An 18,925-nucleotide genomic window follows, 5' to 3' on the forward strand; every position below is an offset into this window, starting at 1 on the left:
TCTCTTACTAGAAGGGAAAACCTATAATGGCAGCAGGCCGTAAAAGAGACCAGTTTGGGAATAAGAACCATGCAAGAAATAGATGTTTGACTTTCTTTAAAACATCATCAGCAAACCAGTGAACTGGTGGAAGTCACTTAGCACATGGATTCAGAGACTGTTGAAGTGATAATCTCACTTTCAACAGCAGTAGCTTCTTCTGCCAGTGTAGAAAGAATAGTTCTTCCTTTGGACTAAATCATTCCAAATTGAGAAATCATTTGGGACCTGAAAAAGCAGGAAAGCTTGTTTTTCTTTTCCAGATTATGAACAAACAGGAAAATGAAGGTGAAGATGACAGAGTTAGCTGTAGAAGCCAATATTTTAAGTTTCTCATGTTGGCCTGGCTGACAGTCGATTTAATTTTTTTTTTTAATATTTCATTTAACTATTTTAAACAATTTTAACAAACCTGATTTTAAAAAACTTGAATGTTTAACTAAATTCAAAAATTCATATGCTTGTTTTGTTAAAATATTATATGTTCGCTTTTGAAGAAAAACTCCACCATATGCAACGTTGTTGTTTTAGTTAAATAAAACAATTTAAATATCTGTCTGGTGAGGTTCTCTTCCTAATACAGCATGGCAAGAAAATCCTCCGAATAGTAATGATTAACCTGTTGAATTGGAGATAGCTCACCTCCCAATGACTTCATAAGTATCTGCTTCATTTTACTTTTGGTAAATGAAGCCAATCATTCATTTTCTGATATAGCTGTAAAACTAATCTGAAAAGTTTTCAAAATAAATCACTTTAAAAATGTATAGTGTGTACCTTCTAAAAATGAAACCTACATCTATCTCTGAGTTGTGAAGAATATATATTAAGGGATAACAACCGACAACAATGCACTTTTATGTAGAAATCCATGATTAAATCAAGTCTTCATGACTAGTGATTTAAATCCACCCTGGCACTCCTACTCCTAGGTTACGTCATTTCATATTGTTCTCCACAGCTTTACTCTTCTTATATAGTCAGCTGTTGACCACTTTGGGTCCCTTCATTTTATAACCGATGACTCAACTCATTTGGGGTTTACTTTCAGAGAGAATTTTCCATCACAATAATCTGTCCTATAAACCACGCCATACTTCCCTCCACCTCATAACTTGCTTACCACAAATAAAATTATCTTTAAGGAAGTAATGAGATCAATTTATAGCACAAACAGGGTAGAAAGTCGAGGCAACAAGTCTCCCAAGCCAGATCACCATCTGTCCCTTCCCCTGCTTAACAAAGCTTGTTGCTATTGAAAAGTTTGGTGGTTTAGTTTGTCTTTTTGCCTGTTTAAACATACTTTCTCTTTCTACTAACAGTATTGGCTAACTTCCAGCTCAAAAATTCCCTCAAAGACAAAAGTGGCAATTACCGCACACAAATCTGAGAGACATTCAGCGGGCTACTTCAGGAGAAGACCAAGACCAAGAAGAACATGAGTTGGAAATCAAATTATAGTGGAGTTTTGCAAACATATACTCATGCTACTGCTGCCATTTTGCCTTTCCCTTACATTCACTTTCTCCTTATCTGAACAAGCTAGAACAGGGGCTCCCAAACTGGGGGTCGGAAACCCTCAGGGGTCACGAGGTTATTACATGGGGGGTCGTGAGCTGTCAACCTCCACCCCAAACCCTGCTTTGCCTCCAGCATTTATAATGGTGTTAAATATATAAAAAAGTGTTTATGATGTATATGGGGGGGGGTCACACTCAGAGGCTTGCTGTATGAAAGGGGTCACCAGTACAAAAGTCTGAGAACCCCGGACGTAGAATGACAGCACCAAGTCAGGCATTACTACTATTTTTTCTCAGTATCAAGATTCCCCATCCACATAACAGGTAAAGCACAAACTGAAGCAGTACAATTCTCCACCACTTTGCACCTCAGCGCCCATCAATCCTAGATGAAAAGAAGATACCAAGGAGCGAAAAAAATAAGTTCAACAAGGGTTCCGTTAGTGACATATTAATGGACCTATTACATTTTTTTATTACTGTGTGCTTAGTTTGTCGCTTACCTTGTTAACTATGAGGTACATTTATCTATTTATTTCCCCCCCCCCAACATTAGCACAGCTATAAGCACTACTCAAAAATAGGTTAAACTGTACATATTTCACAAATTAATGTTCAGATTAAGCAATCCTCAATTATACAGTTTGCCAAGATTATGACTTGACATTTATTGCAAGAAAAATAAGCTCTACAACGGGGTAGGCAACCTATGGCACGCGTGCCAAAGGCGGCACGCAAGCTGATTTTCAGTGGCACTCTCACTGCCAGCGTCCTGACCACTGGTCCAGGGGGCTCTGCATTTTAATTTTATTTTAAATGAAGCTTCTTAAACATTTTAAAAACCTTAGTTACTTTACATACAACAATAGTTTAGTTATATATTATAGACTTATAGAAAGAGACCTTCTAAAAAAGTTAAAATGTATTGCTGGCATGCAAAACCTTAAATTAGAGTGAATAAATGAAGACTCGGCACACCACTTCTGAAAGGTTGCCGACCCCTGCGCTACAAACTGACCCTGATAGTGTATTTCTGCGACAATGTGGTAAAGTTATATAAAAGTTGCTGAACTGTAGCCACTGACATTACCCACTATAGGCCCCAATCCAGCAAGGCACTTAGCAAGTGCTTAAAATTAAGCATATGCTGAAGCACATTGCTTGACTGGGGCCACAGGGAATATTGTATATTTCTCTTACATCTGAGATGATCTACTTAAATATGCTGGTATGTCACTTACTGCCAGATCAGTCCACATTTTGTCATTGATCCAGCAAAATTAGCAATATCACAAAACTTGTTCGCCAAGAGCAAAACCTTAGTATGTGAAAATAGAAACAGTTAGACTTTCCCACTTTCTTTAAAGATTTAAACACAGAGAACATATTCTTGTATCACTTGTATAATAAAAACCTTTAAGTACCATGAGATCTGCTGCTGTTTTTCTTCTTGCTTTAAATAGCTATTACACAGTTTTGACCAGCGATCACAAGATTTCACATGGTAACGTCATGTTAAACAAGATTTAATTTAATGATTTTATGCAGTATAAGATAACACAAAAGATAAGTGGGGTCACCACAGCAGCTTTCTGGCTGCTTGTCACCCAGCCCCCCCATCAAAAGTCACATCTGTACACATTTGAAACAATAGTCACAGCAATGATTTCCTTCTAATTTGACTGAAGCTGAAAGCTGTCCACTGAAAATTATATTTTTATAGCCAACATTTTAAAAAATACCATTCCACAAAGCTTCTGATGCCCCTAACATAAGAGTTATTGAAACTATTATTCAATCATATTGTTCCAGACAGAAGTAAAAGTTTATTAACATTTCTAGCAAAGAGACCCTTACAACTGCTCATGTTATAACTGGCCTTTCCTATTAAAATTGTTCATAATGAAACTTTAGCTGAATTTCAACCAAAAGGTGTGTCAGACTGGAAAGAGTTTTGACAGAAATGTTATTTAAAAAAAATTAGTAACAGAAGTCATGTTTAAATACTAAAATGCAATTCATAGAAGTATCCAGCCTCTCTCAACTGGACACTTCTCTCTTTTATGAGACCATACTAATCCCAGTGAGATTACATGTGATGGCGTATTTACATAGTTTTAGAAAAGGCCCAAAATAGATACTTTGCCTAACCCCCAAAACAGGAGGATGTACTATCTGAGGAAATGTTGAAGGCAAGTACTTCAATATGGGTCAAAGTAGGTCCATTTTTGGCCCTCCAAGTTTATACACACTTGATGTACACTTACAAATAATAAAACTGCATGTGGCTTACTAGAACAACTGTAAGAGTAAAGTTTGTTAAAATTATCAGTTATGTAATATAATTATGGGTCAGTTCCTGCAAGATAATTAATGCCTTAATTTTCATTGAACTCAGAGGGAGATGAAAGTGCTCAGCACCTTACACGTTTGAACCCTTTGTTAGTATGAAGACAGTTACAATGTTTGGTCATATCTGATTTTGACATATCACTAGATATAGAGAATGTGTTAACTATTCTTGGGTAAAACAAAGGATAAAAAAAGTCATGAATCTGTTTTTTAGCATCTTCTCTCTGCTAAAGCCTTCTTAATAGGTTAAAGTTAATTCTGTTGAAAATTCACCATGTAGCTTACGCAAGTCCACATGAGAAAAACAGAAAAGCAGCTTTGTGCATTTATATTTAACCCTAAATGTTATTAACATGAAACCTGCTCAGAAGGAATTGAATTAATCCTTGAATTTGTCATCTCATATATTCTTAAGGAAAGAATTAAAAAAAAGTCAACTACTACTTTGTCTAAACAGAACAGTTAGAAGTTTATCTTTTGGACACAAACTACTCAATTCTTTTCTGGTAAGCTTCCAACCTACATAACTGCATGCTTAATTTGAAAAACAGTTGAGAGGAACATCAGTTGTATCTGGCACCAAAAAGTTCACAATAGAAGCAAATTAATATTGAAACAGTCTTTCCAGAAAAGTGTTGCCAAACTGTTATTTATAGCAGATAACAGAAGAAAAGAATGCAAGTTATGGAACTTACGTTGTACAGTAGAACCTCAATTTCACAAACACCAATCTTACAGACAAACATTATATGAATCATTTTTCCCTGACGGGGTGGAAGTGGGATGGAGATCACATAACTAAAGTGATGTTGATGGAGGACAAGTTAACATCCCTTCACATTCCAATGCCTTCAGTACACTGGAAATCAGTTTGCAATGGTTTGAAGGCCAAAAAGCAAGTGATGCAGTGCAACATGCTGAAACTTATAAATCACACCTTCTGCAATTTTCAGTTTTATAACTTCTTTATTTTATGAACTCCTTAATCCTCAGTTTGTAAAATAAGGATTCTACTGTATTTAAACTGAATTTGTTTATCAATGCACATAATCTTTATTAAAGTATTTGAGTATTCTCTCATTGTGACTGGTTAGGACATCAAAATATTACTTCTGTCTAACAATGTTTTGTCTATTTTTCTAAAGAGTAATGTCTAAAGTTAGAAGAAAGTCTTTCAATTCTAGGTGGAGATCTGTATATAGCCTATTTCACTTTACCCCTAGATAGTCAGTAACTTTCCCCTTTTGTTTATATGGTGTTTCACAAAGCAATAGGGAAGAAAAGACATTTAAGAATAGGAACAGATGATTGTGAACACAGAAAATGGCAAGGAGACTAAGAGGCCGGTGTAGCACCAGAAGCTAAAAAATTTTTTATTGTCTTGATTTCAAATCAACAGTCCATTTAATACTTCTTTCTTAAGATAATATGCCAAATTTTTCATTAACTTGCAATCTGAGCAATCTCGTAATCAATTGGGTTGCACAAGCTGCTAGGAAGTCCTGAATTTGACCCTACATTGAAGATAAGCTATTTCTATTAGTTGTAGTATTGATCTAATTGCACAGTACAAAAATATATGAAACTGTATGGGATGTGTAATTTATCTTGTAACTACATACAGATCTCTGTATTAAAGGAAAGCTTTTTACAAGTTTGATTATTTAGACAGTCTGTTTCACTTACTCTGAATTTATGAAAATAAGTGTATCAAAACTAGGGTGATTTTTCTACCTTGAATCTACAAACGAACGTTCACTGCAAGGAACTCTGTGCAGACAAGTGGGTCTACCTGCGCAGAACTCATTGCCGGATCAGGGCCTAAAAGTAAAACATCTGTCATGTGTAAGTGCTGTTTTACCCAGATAATCATAACTGTTATTTCTGTACATCTGACACCTTTAACAATTCTGCTAGCACTGTAACAATAGATTAGCAAAAAGAACAGAAGTATTTGTGGCACCTTAAAGACTAACAAATGTATTTGAGCATAAGCTTTCGTGGGCTACAGCCCACTTCATCAGATGCATAGAATGGCACATACAGTAAGAAGATTATTATATATTATATATATATATATATATATATATATATATATATATATACACACACACACACAGAACATGAAAAGGTGGAAGTTGTCATACCAACTCCAAGAAGTATTAGCAGCAGGAGAAAAAAAAACATTTGTAGTGATAATCAAGATGGCCCACTTCAGACAGTTGACAAAAAGGTGTGAATACTTAACATGGGGAAATAGATTCAATTTGTATAATGACCCAGCCACTCCCAGTCTCTATTCAAGCCCAAATTAATGGTATCTAGTTCGCATATTAATTCAAGTTAAGCAGTTTCTCGTTGGAGTTTGTTTTGGAAGCTTTTCTGTTGCAAAATTGCCACCTTTGAGTCAGTTCCATTCTATGCATCTGATGAAGTGGGCTGTAGCCCATGAAAGCTTATGCTCAAATAAGGGGGAGAGATAGTTCAGTGGTTTGAGCATTGGCCTGCTAAATCCAGGGTTGTGAGTTCAATCCTGGAGGGGGCCATTTAGGGATCTGGGGCAAAAATCTGTCTGGGGATTGGTCCTGCTTTGAGCAGTGGGTTGGACTAGATGACCTCTTGAGGTCCCTTCCAACCCTGATATTCTATGATTCTACCAGAGATAAAAATTTGTTAGTGCCACAAGTACTCCTGTTCTTTTTGCAGAAACAGACTAACAGCTGCTACTCTGAAACCTGTCAATAGATTATCAAGAGACTTACTCAAATGTTTGAGTGCTAACTGCCACACATCACTCATATTTCATCCATTATTTTGAGTCAGACTGAATGATCCTACAGTTATAGTAATCTAAGTTGATGGCATGAATGATACGCTAAACAAATGCACTCTTTGCCAAGTGCACTACATAAGGCATCAATAGAAAATCTGTTTAAGCTGCTGCCATAACTGGAAAAAAAAAAAAGGGGGGGGGGTACAAAAAACAATCAAAATTCTTATTTCTTGAGGTCTTTCAATGATAATCCACAAAATATTGTTCACACCACTGCCATAGAAAGCTTTGACCTTCAACCTCTCATAGATAGACACTTTGTAGAAACCAAGGATGGGGCCATACTTTCTATGTTTGTACAGTAGCAAGCACACTTACTCTTTTCAATAAACAATGCTGAGTAACACTGTTCACTTACAGCTAGACTGTACATATGCAACACTTCACAAGCAATCTGCTAATAAAGTACTGGCACATTTTGTACTTGGAAGTATGATTATAAAAATCAAATTTACTTATGTCCAAGTGGATTTGGGTCTTTTTGTGAAAGACTAGCCAACAACGCCTGGATTCTATCATACCTTGTAAGTATTCCTTGCATTCCTACACCTAGAAGATAATAAGGTGAAAAATAACAGTCAGCATGGATTTGTCAAGAACAAATCATGTCATACCAACCTGATAGCTTTCTTTGACAGGGTAACAAGCCTTGTGGATGGGGGGGAAGTGGTAGATGCGGTATATCTTGACTTTAGTAAGGCTTTTGATACAGTCTCGCATGACCTTCGCATAGAACAAACTAGGAAAATACAACCTAGATGGAGCTACTATAAGGTGGGTGCATAACTGGTTGGAAAATCGTTCCCAGAGAGTAGTTATCAGTGGTTCAGTCATCATGGAAGGGCATAACAAGTGGGGTCCCGCAAGGATCAGTTCTGGGTCCGGTTCTGTTCAGTATCTTCATCAATGATTTAGCTAATGGCATCGAGAATACACTTACAAAGTTTGCGGACAATACCAAGCTGGGAGGGGCTGCACATGCTTTGGAGGATAGGATTAAAATTCAAAATGATCTGGACAAACTGGAGAAATGGTCTGAAGTAAATAGGATGAAATTCAAGAAGGACAAATGCAAAGTACTCCACTTAGGAAGGAACAATCAGTTGCACGCATACAAAATGGGAAATGACTGCCTAGGAAGGAGTACTGCGGAAAGGGATCTGGGGGTCATAATGGATCACAAGCTAAATATGAATCAACAGTGTAACACTGTTGGGAAAAAAAGCAAACATCATTCTGGGATGTATTACCAGGAGTATTGTGGAAGAGAAGTAATTCTTCCGCACTACTCCACGCTGATTAGGCCTCAACTGGAGTATTGTGTCTAGTTCTGGGCGCCACATTTCAGGAAAGATGTGGACAAATTGGAGAAAGTCCAGAGAAAAGTAACAAAAATTATTAAAGGTCTAGAAAACATGACCTACGAGGGAAGATTGAGAAAACTGGGTTTTAGTCTGGAGAAGAGAAGACTGAGAGGGGACATAACAGTTTTCAAGTACATAAAAGGTAGTTACAAGGAAGAGGGAGAAAAATTGTTCTTCTTAACCTCCAAGGATAGGACAAGAAGCAATGGGCTTAAATTGCAGCAAGGGCAGTTTATGTTGGACATTAGGAAAAACTTCCTAACTGTCAGAGTGGTTAAACACTGGAATAAATTGCCTAAGGAGGTTGTAGAATCTCCATCATTGGGGATTTTTAAGAGCAGGTTGGACAAACACCTATCAGGGATGGTCTAGATAATACTTAGTCCTGCCTTGAGTGCAGGAAACTGGTCTAGATGACCTCTCAAGGTCCCTTCCAGTCCTATATTGCACCTATCTGTTCCATTAGTCATACTACATTCTAGTTTCATCCTTCCAAAGTGGGATACATTTTCAGTTATATCAGCACAGCATTATTAGACTGTCGAATTTATTAACATTTTGCCTTTTAACGTCTATATACATCCAGGATGATTAGTAGGTTATTAGTTAAATCTACCATATATCCACATCATCTTCCTTAACTTTTCTTCCCAACAAATCCCTGACATCTATCTACAAAGTAGCGAGTCTTTTTAATCTTGATTGAATAAACTAATATAGGCCCTTTATCATAATCTAAGGAAAGAAATAAGACATGAAAAGAAAGAACTGTTTTCAATTGCATTCATCCACCACTCAACTTCTATTTTTAGACTCTGCTTTGGCTTGGAAGAGTAGTGATGAGTAACAGCAATTCCTTTTCCATCAACTTGCCACTGCTTAGCAGAAACAGTACTTCCTGTCCATAACCGTGAAGACACTGCCTCCCCCTCCCCCCCCAAAAAAATCACTCCTTCAGTTTTAAAGATAAGGAGAGAAGATGCAGAGGAGGAGAGACTATTCCTCCCGTTAGTTTCTCTTACCACCGCCTCTTCACCCTTCTCCATTACCTCAAAATCTCAAAGACAGAAGCTTTAATGTGGCTATGTAAAATAGGTGTGGCAAAAAATGCAGTTGCCATACAATGACAAACTATTTACACAGAGAGTTTGCATTCTTGTGGTCAGACCCCTCTACATCTGCTCGTGTAACATACAGATAAACATTAAAGAAAAGTCCTTCCGTATAGTACTATAATACTTTAACCACAATATTCTGTCTCCTCAACTCTCCTTTAACACATTATTCAAAGTTTTTTTTTCTCAGAAATAGAAACGTGCAGTTGAGTTATGAACAGAAAATGTTAAAAAGGACATCAAGAACTTTGAATCTAGTCTCTCCCACCCCCCACTCTCCTGAAGGCTTGAGAGTTCTTTCAGGTAATACACCTGCCCTTCAGTTCTCAGCAAATTTGTGGTTTTACAATAATATTTTCCTGATTTTTTTTTATAAATGTTTTCCATGCTTGCTGCTACGTGTAACTTCCATAAAAACAGAGGAAGATCAACTACACAGCTGAAAATAGCAACATTAATTATACAGAGTGCTGTCAAATGCACAACACAAATGTTTTCAAATCTTTCTTAACCTAAATGTTACTTGTAATAGTAAGTAAAAAACATTACTACATATGTATTTTAAGTTGGCATCTCTTAGTATACTGCAACTTTAATTCTGGGCTGCCAGATCAAATATAAAATACAGTAGTTCTTATATGGTCACGTATTTGCTCTGTAAAAAGCTAAATCCAATCCTGTTTACAGCATTCAGTTTACATATTTTTTCCATTTCTGTTTTTATATATATATATATATACACACACACACACATATACACACACACACACACATATATACACACACACACACATATATACACACACACACACACATATACACACACACACACACACTTCCTTTACTTAGAACAATGGTCAGCCTTACCAGCATAATGTAACTGGATGTCAGTCTGTGTGCTAAACAGGAGTTCCTTTAATTACTCACATTTTCAAGATTAATTTAAACAGATTAAAAAGATTGGAGTCCAATAGATTTAAGGCAACATCTTAATGTAATTTTCAAGGAAAGTAAAGCAAACTAAGAATTTACACCTCTTAAATCAATCTCGATTTTACATGTGGTTTCCTCCTTCCTTCCCTATTTGTATGGCTATTTCAGTGGCCCAGGATCAGTAAAATCCTTTCCAAATGGTATTCTTGTTTCCCACCCCAGCCCTGCCCACTCTGTATGAAATAGTTACTTCCCAAAGTCCACTTCCTCTTCCATTCCTCAGACCTGAAAGTGCTCCCAACGCCCCTGAGTCTTGCACAATGTCCGCAGCCTCCTCCCCGCATTTCAGACAATCCCTGATGTGACATTTACGTCAAGATGTTTTTGTTCCCAGACCATTATCAAAACGAGATCTAAGAAGACTAAAAATACATTTTTATTCTAAATCCCATCAGGTAATACAACAGGCTACAGCGGCATATTGTACATGCAGTCTGCTAACCCACCACCCCAAAAGCAGGTTAAATTATATTTCCATATTAAATGTTTAAACAAAATTTAAAGTCACACTGACATATCCACCTAATCATGACTATTGTTCCCAGCTAAGATCACCCACTCAGTCGATCATTTCAAGCATTTTAATAGTCAGAATAAGGAAAAACAGATAAAGAAAACAAACAGTGAATAACCCTGGTTCTAGATTATATCCCCTCTCCCCCTGCACGCACACACACAGAGGCTACAGGAAGGCTGTTGGTGAAGTGATCTCAAAGGAAGAGAGGATGAGGGATACAGCCTGGGGTTGCAGTGGGAGGGGGAGTTGAGGGAAAGATGCTAGCCTCCAAAAACACACCTACCATATTTTCTCAGAAAGGATCAAAAGGGAGTTACAACGACAAATACCTGAGGGCAGAAGATGCCAGACTATCCAAAGTTGCCATTATGACCCCCACTATCGCCGACAGAAGAGGCCACAAAGACATATCACGGAAAGGAACAAGACAGCACCCGCACCTAGAGTCCCCAGGACCCTCCTTATCGCCTCAGGAAAGGGGCTGGGTTCGGGAGAGGAGGTTCTAGGCTGCAGTTACAATAGCAGACGGACGCGGTTAGCGAGAAGGCACTCAAGGGGATCCACTCTCCTATCTCCTCCCAAGGAAGGGCTCAGGCTGGGGAGCGCACGAGCAGCCCTTACACGAGAGGCATGCTCCTGCAGGCCAGGCCAGCGCCCGCTCCCCCAAACCGGGGCTGGGGCAACGTCCCGGCTCACACAACAGGAGAGCTGAGGACACGGGCAGGGGGACTACAATGGCAGCTCACGCTGGGGGATGCTACTCCTCCCCCCGCCCCCCGGCTCCGTCCTCTCCACCCGCTTCTCCTGCCCAGCCCTCACGAGACCCTCTCCCCTGCCCCCAGGCAGCGACGGGAGCCGAGCGCTCCCACCCCCCTCACCATGAAGTCGCTGGCGAAGTTGTCGTCCCCATTGTGGTCCGTGTCCTTCATGGCCTGGACGCTCTGGATGAATTTCCTCAGGATCTCCTCTTGCTCCATCCTCCCTGCGGAGCCGGAGCCCAAGCCCCGGCCGCCCCACACGATCCCCGCCGCCGCCTCGGCTCTCTCAGGCCGCCTGCCTCCCCCAATCCCGAAGCCTCCCCTCACACAACTTCCCTCCGGCTCAGCGCCGCCCGGCCGCCTTCTCCATCCTGCCTCCAGCTGCTCGCCCCTCCCCACAGCAGTCGCTGCAGCCACCGCCACCAACACGCTCAGGGAAGGGACACGACGATACCCCCCCCCTTCGCGCAGGCGCAGCACCAGCCACTCAGCACTTTCTAATCCCGCACAGCTAAACGCCCAACCCCGCCCCCGCCTCCCACCATTGGCTCTTTGTTCAATAGCTTCTCTCTGATTGGTTGCACAGAACATCAGTCACCGGCCTTCCTGATGTTTTATTCTCCTCCCCCCAGTTTCCCGTGGATGGAACTTTGGGAGGGACCACTAAAGCTAGCAGGGGGGAGAACGTAGGGGAAGTCAGTGGAGAGAGACGAGCTCAGGGTGAAGAGGGGTGCGGCTCTCTGCGGTGACTACAGGTCCCAGGGTGTAATGCCTGATGAGCGGTGCACGCTGGGAGTTGTAGTCCGCCCGGGGCTACGTCCCAGGCTGATGAGAGCCCGTGAATGAAGGAGATTCTTTAAGCGTCTCATTGAAACGCACAAAGCAAAACCCTCCTGCCCCGAGGGTGCGTGAGACTAGGCAGCTGCGACCAGTCTTCTCAGACACCACCACTGAGGCTGCTCCTCACCACTGCTGCATGATGACACTGGTCTGAGGGGTTCTCTGCGGCTCTGCCGCCCACGAGTGAGGCTTGGACGAGGTCTGGGTGATGGAGTCTTTCTTTTTCGTCCAGTGAAGCGGAGTTTGCCAGTCCACGACAACACTGTATAATATTCGGAGATAGGAACTGCATTAAACTGAGCACATGTACCAGTAATTTAAAAATACAGCACTATTTAGAGCTGTTGTAGTTATTCCCAAAGCAGGCGTTATAAACCCAAGAACTTCAGTGTCAAGGTTAAATGTAAAGAAATCCAGACTCGTTCAAGTATGGAAATAAACAGTTGAAGCACCAAAACATCCTTAATTCTGCTCTATATGACCTTATTTTAAATTCTTAACTCCAAATTAACATAGCTTTTTGTCTGGGATTTTTTAAATTTAAAAATATCATGCATGAAGATAAAACCATAAAGCCATTAAAATGCTACCCATCGTGACTTCTCTAGTGAGTTGCAGATATGAAATATCAATCTGTTGTTGACTTTTAGGGCCCCTGGCTAGCATGCTCTGGCTACTTTGCAGAACGCTAGAGCTATGCAAAACAGCTGGAGCATACTGACCAGTTAAATAAAGCTTGCAGGTGCAGCAGCTACTTTGCATCACCAGAGGAGCACAAAGCACCCAGAGCACACTGGTGAATCTGGCCCTTAATTGATTACTATCCTTTTCTGTATGAAAGGAAATGTAGATTGTTGGCAGATCTTAGTGATAATATCAGGGGTATTGTGAGGAGTCTAGGGTTGAGCTGGCTGAAAAATTCCTGACAATAGTTTTCTGTTGAAAAATGCAGTTTAAACAAAATCAAAAAATTTTATGGGAATGTGTCAATTTCAATTACATTTTTGATGGGAAAAAGTCAAAATGATTGGTTTTGACTTTCTAATTTTTTGATAATATCAAAATGTTTAATTATGATGTTATCATGTCATTTAAACTTTCATATTATATTAATTGTTTCAGCATTATCAAATATAATTTTTTGACATTGTATAAATTAATTTATTCAACACTATCAAAATGAAATGTTTCAATGGTCCTGAATTGATTTTTTTTTTTTTTTAACTTTTTGAGCTGCAGGACATTTCATAAGTTTGGCTTTTTGTTCTAATTTGGAATGGAAAAAAAATCAAAATGCAAGAATTCCTTCCAACATGGAAATTCCATTTTCTGAGCAGCTCCAGTCCAGGAATTCATAGATTTTAAGATCAGAAGGGACCGTTACTGTTGTGATCATCAGATCTGACCTCCTGCATAACATAGGCCAGAGAATTTCACTCAATAATTCCTTCATCGAGTTCAATAACTTGGGGTTGAACAATAGCAAATATTTTAGAGAGACAACCAATCTTGATTTAAAATGTCAGGTGATCGAGACACTACCATATTCCTTGGTAAATTGTTCCAATGGTAAATTACCCATTAAAAATGTGCATTTTGTTTCCAGTTTGAATTTGTATGGCTTCAATTTCCAGCCATTAGATTTCATTATGCCTTTGCCTGCATCCACATTGCAAACTGGGTGGATTACAGCCTGAGTTAAAGTGGAATGTGGGCTCTAGTCTAATCTATACTTCCAGCTGGGTCAACTAGCCTGGATATAAAGCACCACCAAACCCAGGTCAGAGGCTTCTGTGTGTGGATAGTAGGAGGGTTAGGGGCAAAACCTGGGTAAAAATCCAGGTCAGCTCTGCAGTGACGACACCACATGGGTATGTCTGTATTGCAGCTGGGAGCAAGCCTCCCAATCTGGGTAGTCAGATTTGTGCTAGCAGGGCTCAAGATAGTGTGCTAAAAATAGCAGCATGAAAGTTACTGCACTAGCAAAGGTGTGGTCTAACCACCTGAACTCTGTTCCAGGGGGTTTGGTAGGTCCCAGTGTAACCCACACACCTCCTGGGTGTGGTGCTCTGTCCCCTCTAGTGGCACCATGACCATTTAGAGATTAACGAGTCTGCTCTGTAGCCTTAGCTCATGCAGTAGCAGCTCCAGAGGTCCCAGGTTCAATCCCGATGGAGACTGGAGTTTGTCAGTGTTACACCAGCTCAGGTGGCTAGCCATAGCCTCTGGTGGTGCAGCAATTTCCATAGTGCTATTTTTATTTTAGCATGCTAACTCAAGCCCTGTTACGCAGTCTGTGAGGCTTGCTCACTGTTGCAGTGTAGCTATACCTGTCATCTACTAGAATGAAGATATCTTCTGTCAGATATCTTCTCATATTGCAGGTTCTAATATTCTGTGAACAAGTCACCTTTTAACCTCTCTCTCTGTCACAATCTCAATTGTTTAAGCCTATTAAGGCCTTGTCCATACTTAACAGGTTTGCTTCTTTAATTATGCCCATAGTTTATTCGGGTTCACACACCCCCTACATTTGCTATCTGGTCATCCTACCTCAGACCTTCTTTGTCCTAATACAAGCCAGGACAGACAGATGGGCCCAGATAACATTGGGATTCTGCTGGAGCTGGTAGAGGTGGCAATTACCTCCTCAGATGAAATGGGATTGGACTTCAACAGCAGGCACAACAACTCCAGCTCATTTCAACTAACTCTTCTTTTTCCCAAAGCAACAGTTATTACCATCTTTAATACCATCTAAAAGACTGTCAAACTAGAGGGACCTTCTAAAAGGTCTCTTCAGCTAAAGGGAAAGGGAACAAGAAGTGTTGTTAAAATGAAAGTCTTAGGCCTTGGCTACACTTACCAGGTAGTTCGACGGCTGGAAATCGAAGTTCTGGGTTCGACTTATCGCGTCTAGTCTGGACGCGATAAGTCGAACCCGGAAGTGCTCGCCGTCGACTGCGGTACTCCAGCTCGGCGAGAGGAGTACCGCGGAGTCGACGGGGGAGCCTGCCTGCCGCGTGTGGACCAAGGTAAGTTCGAACTAAGGTACTTCGACTTCAGCTACGTTATTCACGTAGCTGAAGTTGCGTACCTTAGTTCGAATTGGGGGGGGTAGTGTAGACCAAGCCTTACTTAATGGTTGACATTTCTGATGCTTTAACCATTTTTCCTTCTTTTTTGTATCTTTAATAAAAGGTTAAAAGGACTTTTAATTATGTTTGCCATGGTACTAAGTGACTGCATTATCTACATACCAAGCCCCAAACCTTTGTTAACAATGTTTAAGGCTGGATGGTGACTGAATTATGTTAGCACAATTTATTCCGTCTAAATTAATACAACAGTGAGGAGGGCATACAGTGGTGCTGAAGAAGGAGGTGGGGGACCCTGGAAGGGCGAATGGGGATGTGGTGAGCTGGGATATGGGAGGAGCAATAGAGATAAGAGGAGATGAAGAGAGTATGGGAGGGCTGTCTGTATCCCCCATTCATGCCAGCTGCAATTGATTTCTTTCTGCTCCAGAAGAGGTCTTTACTTTGGTCAGGAGGAGTCTTGTCATGGCAAACTTGATCCCAGGAGCCAGCATGCTGGCATGGGATCTTTAAAGAGCAGTGACAGTTGGGGCTAAGTAGTCTACCAATGAGAAATCTTGAAACCTGTGTACAGTCCCCTTCACACACAAACACACCACACTGGCTCATTTCAAACAACAGAATTATAGTGCGTGAATTAAGTGGGAAGGAAAGGTAATGCATTAATTATGATGTTACAATGACATCACTTAAGAGGGCCCTAAGCTATTGATCTGGCCTTGTTTATAGTCAAAACAATTAGATACAATTGTTAATAATTTAGCTTAATTATAATGTAATTATGTTGAATGAAGCCTGCTCATGAGATTTTAAATGAGTTTTAAATATAGCTACAATCCGAAAAGTATATGTAATTCTGTTAAGATAATTTGAAGGGGAAAACCTGGCCACACAGAGTCCCTACATTTCATAAAGGGGCCATTTTAAAAAGAGCTGATTGAGAATTTTTTGTCAAAATGTTTTCTCAATGGAAAATGTGGTTTCAGTCAAACTGAAATTCCCCATGGGAATATTCTGATTTTTCCAAAAGGTTTCTTATTTTCCATCAGGAAAATCAAAACAAAATATTTCATTTGCAGTCAGGTCGACCTCAATATAAATATTGCAATTTGTCAAACTGAATCAAAACATTTGGTGTAGCGTCAGTTCAACATTAATCAGGGACTGCCACAGTGCCTCATGCCCTCTTTCTACTTTGTGGGCTGGGGTCCCTGAGTGGACTATATTTCCCATTGTGCATCACAGTCTCTTTCCTCTGGTTGAACTACTATAGTTAGGGCTCCGTGTCTGTCACTGAGGTTGTGGAAGTCATGGATTCGTTACTTTCCATGACCTCCATGATTTCTGCCAGTATGGCTGACTCTAGGGCCACCCAAGCAGCTGGCTCCGGGGTGGCCAGGGAGGATGACCATGGATTTTTGTTTATTGCCCGTGACCTATCCATGACTTTTACTAAAAATACTCATGACTAAATCGTAGCCTTTACTATAGTGCATTATACGGTATGTAGTCAGGCCATGGAGCAGAGACCATAGATAGAATGGGAGCATGAGGTACCCAAACTACAACCTCCTTCAGGGACCATAGCAGGTCAGAGGGACACACATTAATGTCGAACCAAGCCAAAACAAAACATTTAATTTGATCCAACAAACGGAAACATTTCAATTCAGGAATCTCAAAATGTTTCATTTTGATCAAAAATAGCTAAAGAAATGTTTTGACATTTCCACTTAAACATTTTTTGGAACTTTCTGATCCTCAACATTTTTTGGTATTTCAAAAACAATTCTCAGAATTTCCCACAGGACAGAAATTCAAGGCTTTGACCAGCTATACTGTACAATAACCTAATTAGCAGATGTATTTCTACATTCTCAGAGAGTTCTTTCAGTACTCATAGACTAAGGCCATCTCGACATTACAAATTTATGTCAACCTAAATGATGCCAGCATACAACTGCTGCAGTTATTACATTGCTTGTGCGTGTGCGTATTTGGCTCTTTGTGTTGCTGGTGTATGTCCTCACCAGGAGCCTTTGTATCAATGCAGAGTGCAGTGTACCATGGGTAGGTATCCCACTATACAGCTCACCATCATCAAGTGGAGGATGTTTTGGAAAGTTTTTGCAATGCCTGATGGGAACAAAATGAGGCATGCAGGGATGACTGTGAGCATGGGATCAGCTTCCCATAATGTAGAGTTCTCCATCCCATAATTTCATCTTCATCCCATCATTTTTGTGCCTTCTTTTCAAAATCTCACAAACCCATGCATTCCTCCTTGCTGTCCGCCATCTCTGACAGAAGAATGGCACTTGCACAGCTCTGCAGTATTGTCATGAGCATTGAAAGCACAGGCACGTGATCCTGCAGTATTTTCAGAGCTGCAAGAGGAGCCATGGGGAACATGACGATTCCTTGGAGGCTAGATTGCTGTAGGACATAAAAAGAAACAATTCAAGGTTGTTGGTGGTGTTCATGGAGCAGCTGGAGATGTTGGAGCACCGTTTCTAGGCCCAAGAAACAAGCACTGAGTGGTGGGATCACAGCGTCATGCAGGTTTGGGATGATGAGCTGTGGCTGCAGAACTTTTGGATATGCAAGGCCACATTTCTGGATCTGTGTACTGAACTTGCCACAGCCATCCAGCGTAGGAACACCAAAATGAGAGCTCCACTGACAGCTGAGGAACAAGGGGCAATTGTACTGGAAGTGGGCTGTAGTCCACGAAAGCTTATGCTCTAATAAATTTGTTAGTCTCTACGGTGCCACAAGTACTCCTGTTCTTCTTTTTGTGGAAACTTGCAATGTCAGATTGCTACTGGTCAATCAGGAATCAATTTGGAGTCAGGAAATCCACTGGAGGGGCCATTGTTGTCATAGATGCCACTTCTGGGCTGGAGCACCCACAGAAAAAAAATAGTGGGTGCTCAGCACCCACCAGCAGCCCCACATATCAGCGCCTCCCACCCACTGGCAGCCCCGCTGATCCCCTCCCTCCCAGTGCCTCCCGCCCACCCGTGATCAGCTGTTCAGCAACATGCAGGAGGTGCTGAGGGGGAAAGGGAGGAATGGGGGCAGGAAGAGGTGGGGGAGGGGCCAGGAAGAGGTGGGGTGCGGCAGAGCGGGGGCGGGAAGAGGAGGGAGCTTGGGGAAAGGGTTGGAGTGGGACAGAGCAGGGGCAGGAAGAGTTGGGGCAGGGGTGAGGACTTGGAGGAAGGGATGGAGTGAGGGCAGAGCCTGGGGCAGAGCAGGGGTCGACCACCCCCCAGGATTTGAATAAGTCAGTACCTGTGGTTGTTATATAAGTGTGCAATGCCATTAATAGCCTCCTGCTATTAAGGACCGTGACTCTTGGCAATGTGCAGGACATAGTGGATGGTTTTGCAGCAGTGGAGTTCCCCAAGTGTATTGCAGTGATAGCTGGTATGCATATCCTTTTTTGGCACCAGACCACCTTACCACAGAGTACATCAACAGAAAGGGCCACTTC

The 18,925-nt window shown here is 41.0% G+C and overlaps 1 protein-coding gene across 2 annotated transcripts in view; it reads right to left on the reverse strand.

The window, feature by feature from the left end:
* Window positions 1-11,910, reverse strand: part of PTPN12 (protein tyrosine phosphatase non-receptor type 12) — a 137,798-nt gene extending 125,888 nt beyond the window's left edge. Inside the window, exon 1 of one of the 2 annotated variants that reach the window (XM_054017625.1) lies at window positions 11,612-11,910. In XM_054017625.1, the coding sequence (XP_053873600.1) occupies window positions 11,612-11,710 (99 nt within the window). In that variant the 5' untranslated portion in view covers window positions 11,711-11,910. The remainder of the gene's footprint in view (window positions 1-11,611) is intronic. The other variant, XM_054017622.1, reaches the window with a different exon arrangement.
* Window positions 11,911-18,925: the final 7,015 nt, after the last annotated feature.

The sequence above is a fragment of the Malaclemys terrapin genome, chromosome 1, assembly GCF_027887155.1.
Source record: "Malaclemys terrapin pileata isolate rMalTer1 chromosome 1, rMalTer1.hap1, whole genome shotgun sequence".
Lineage (NCBI taxonomy): Eukaryota > Metazoa > Chordata > Testudines > Emydidae > Malaclemys > Malaclemys terrapin.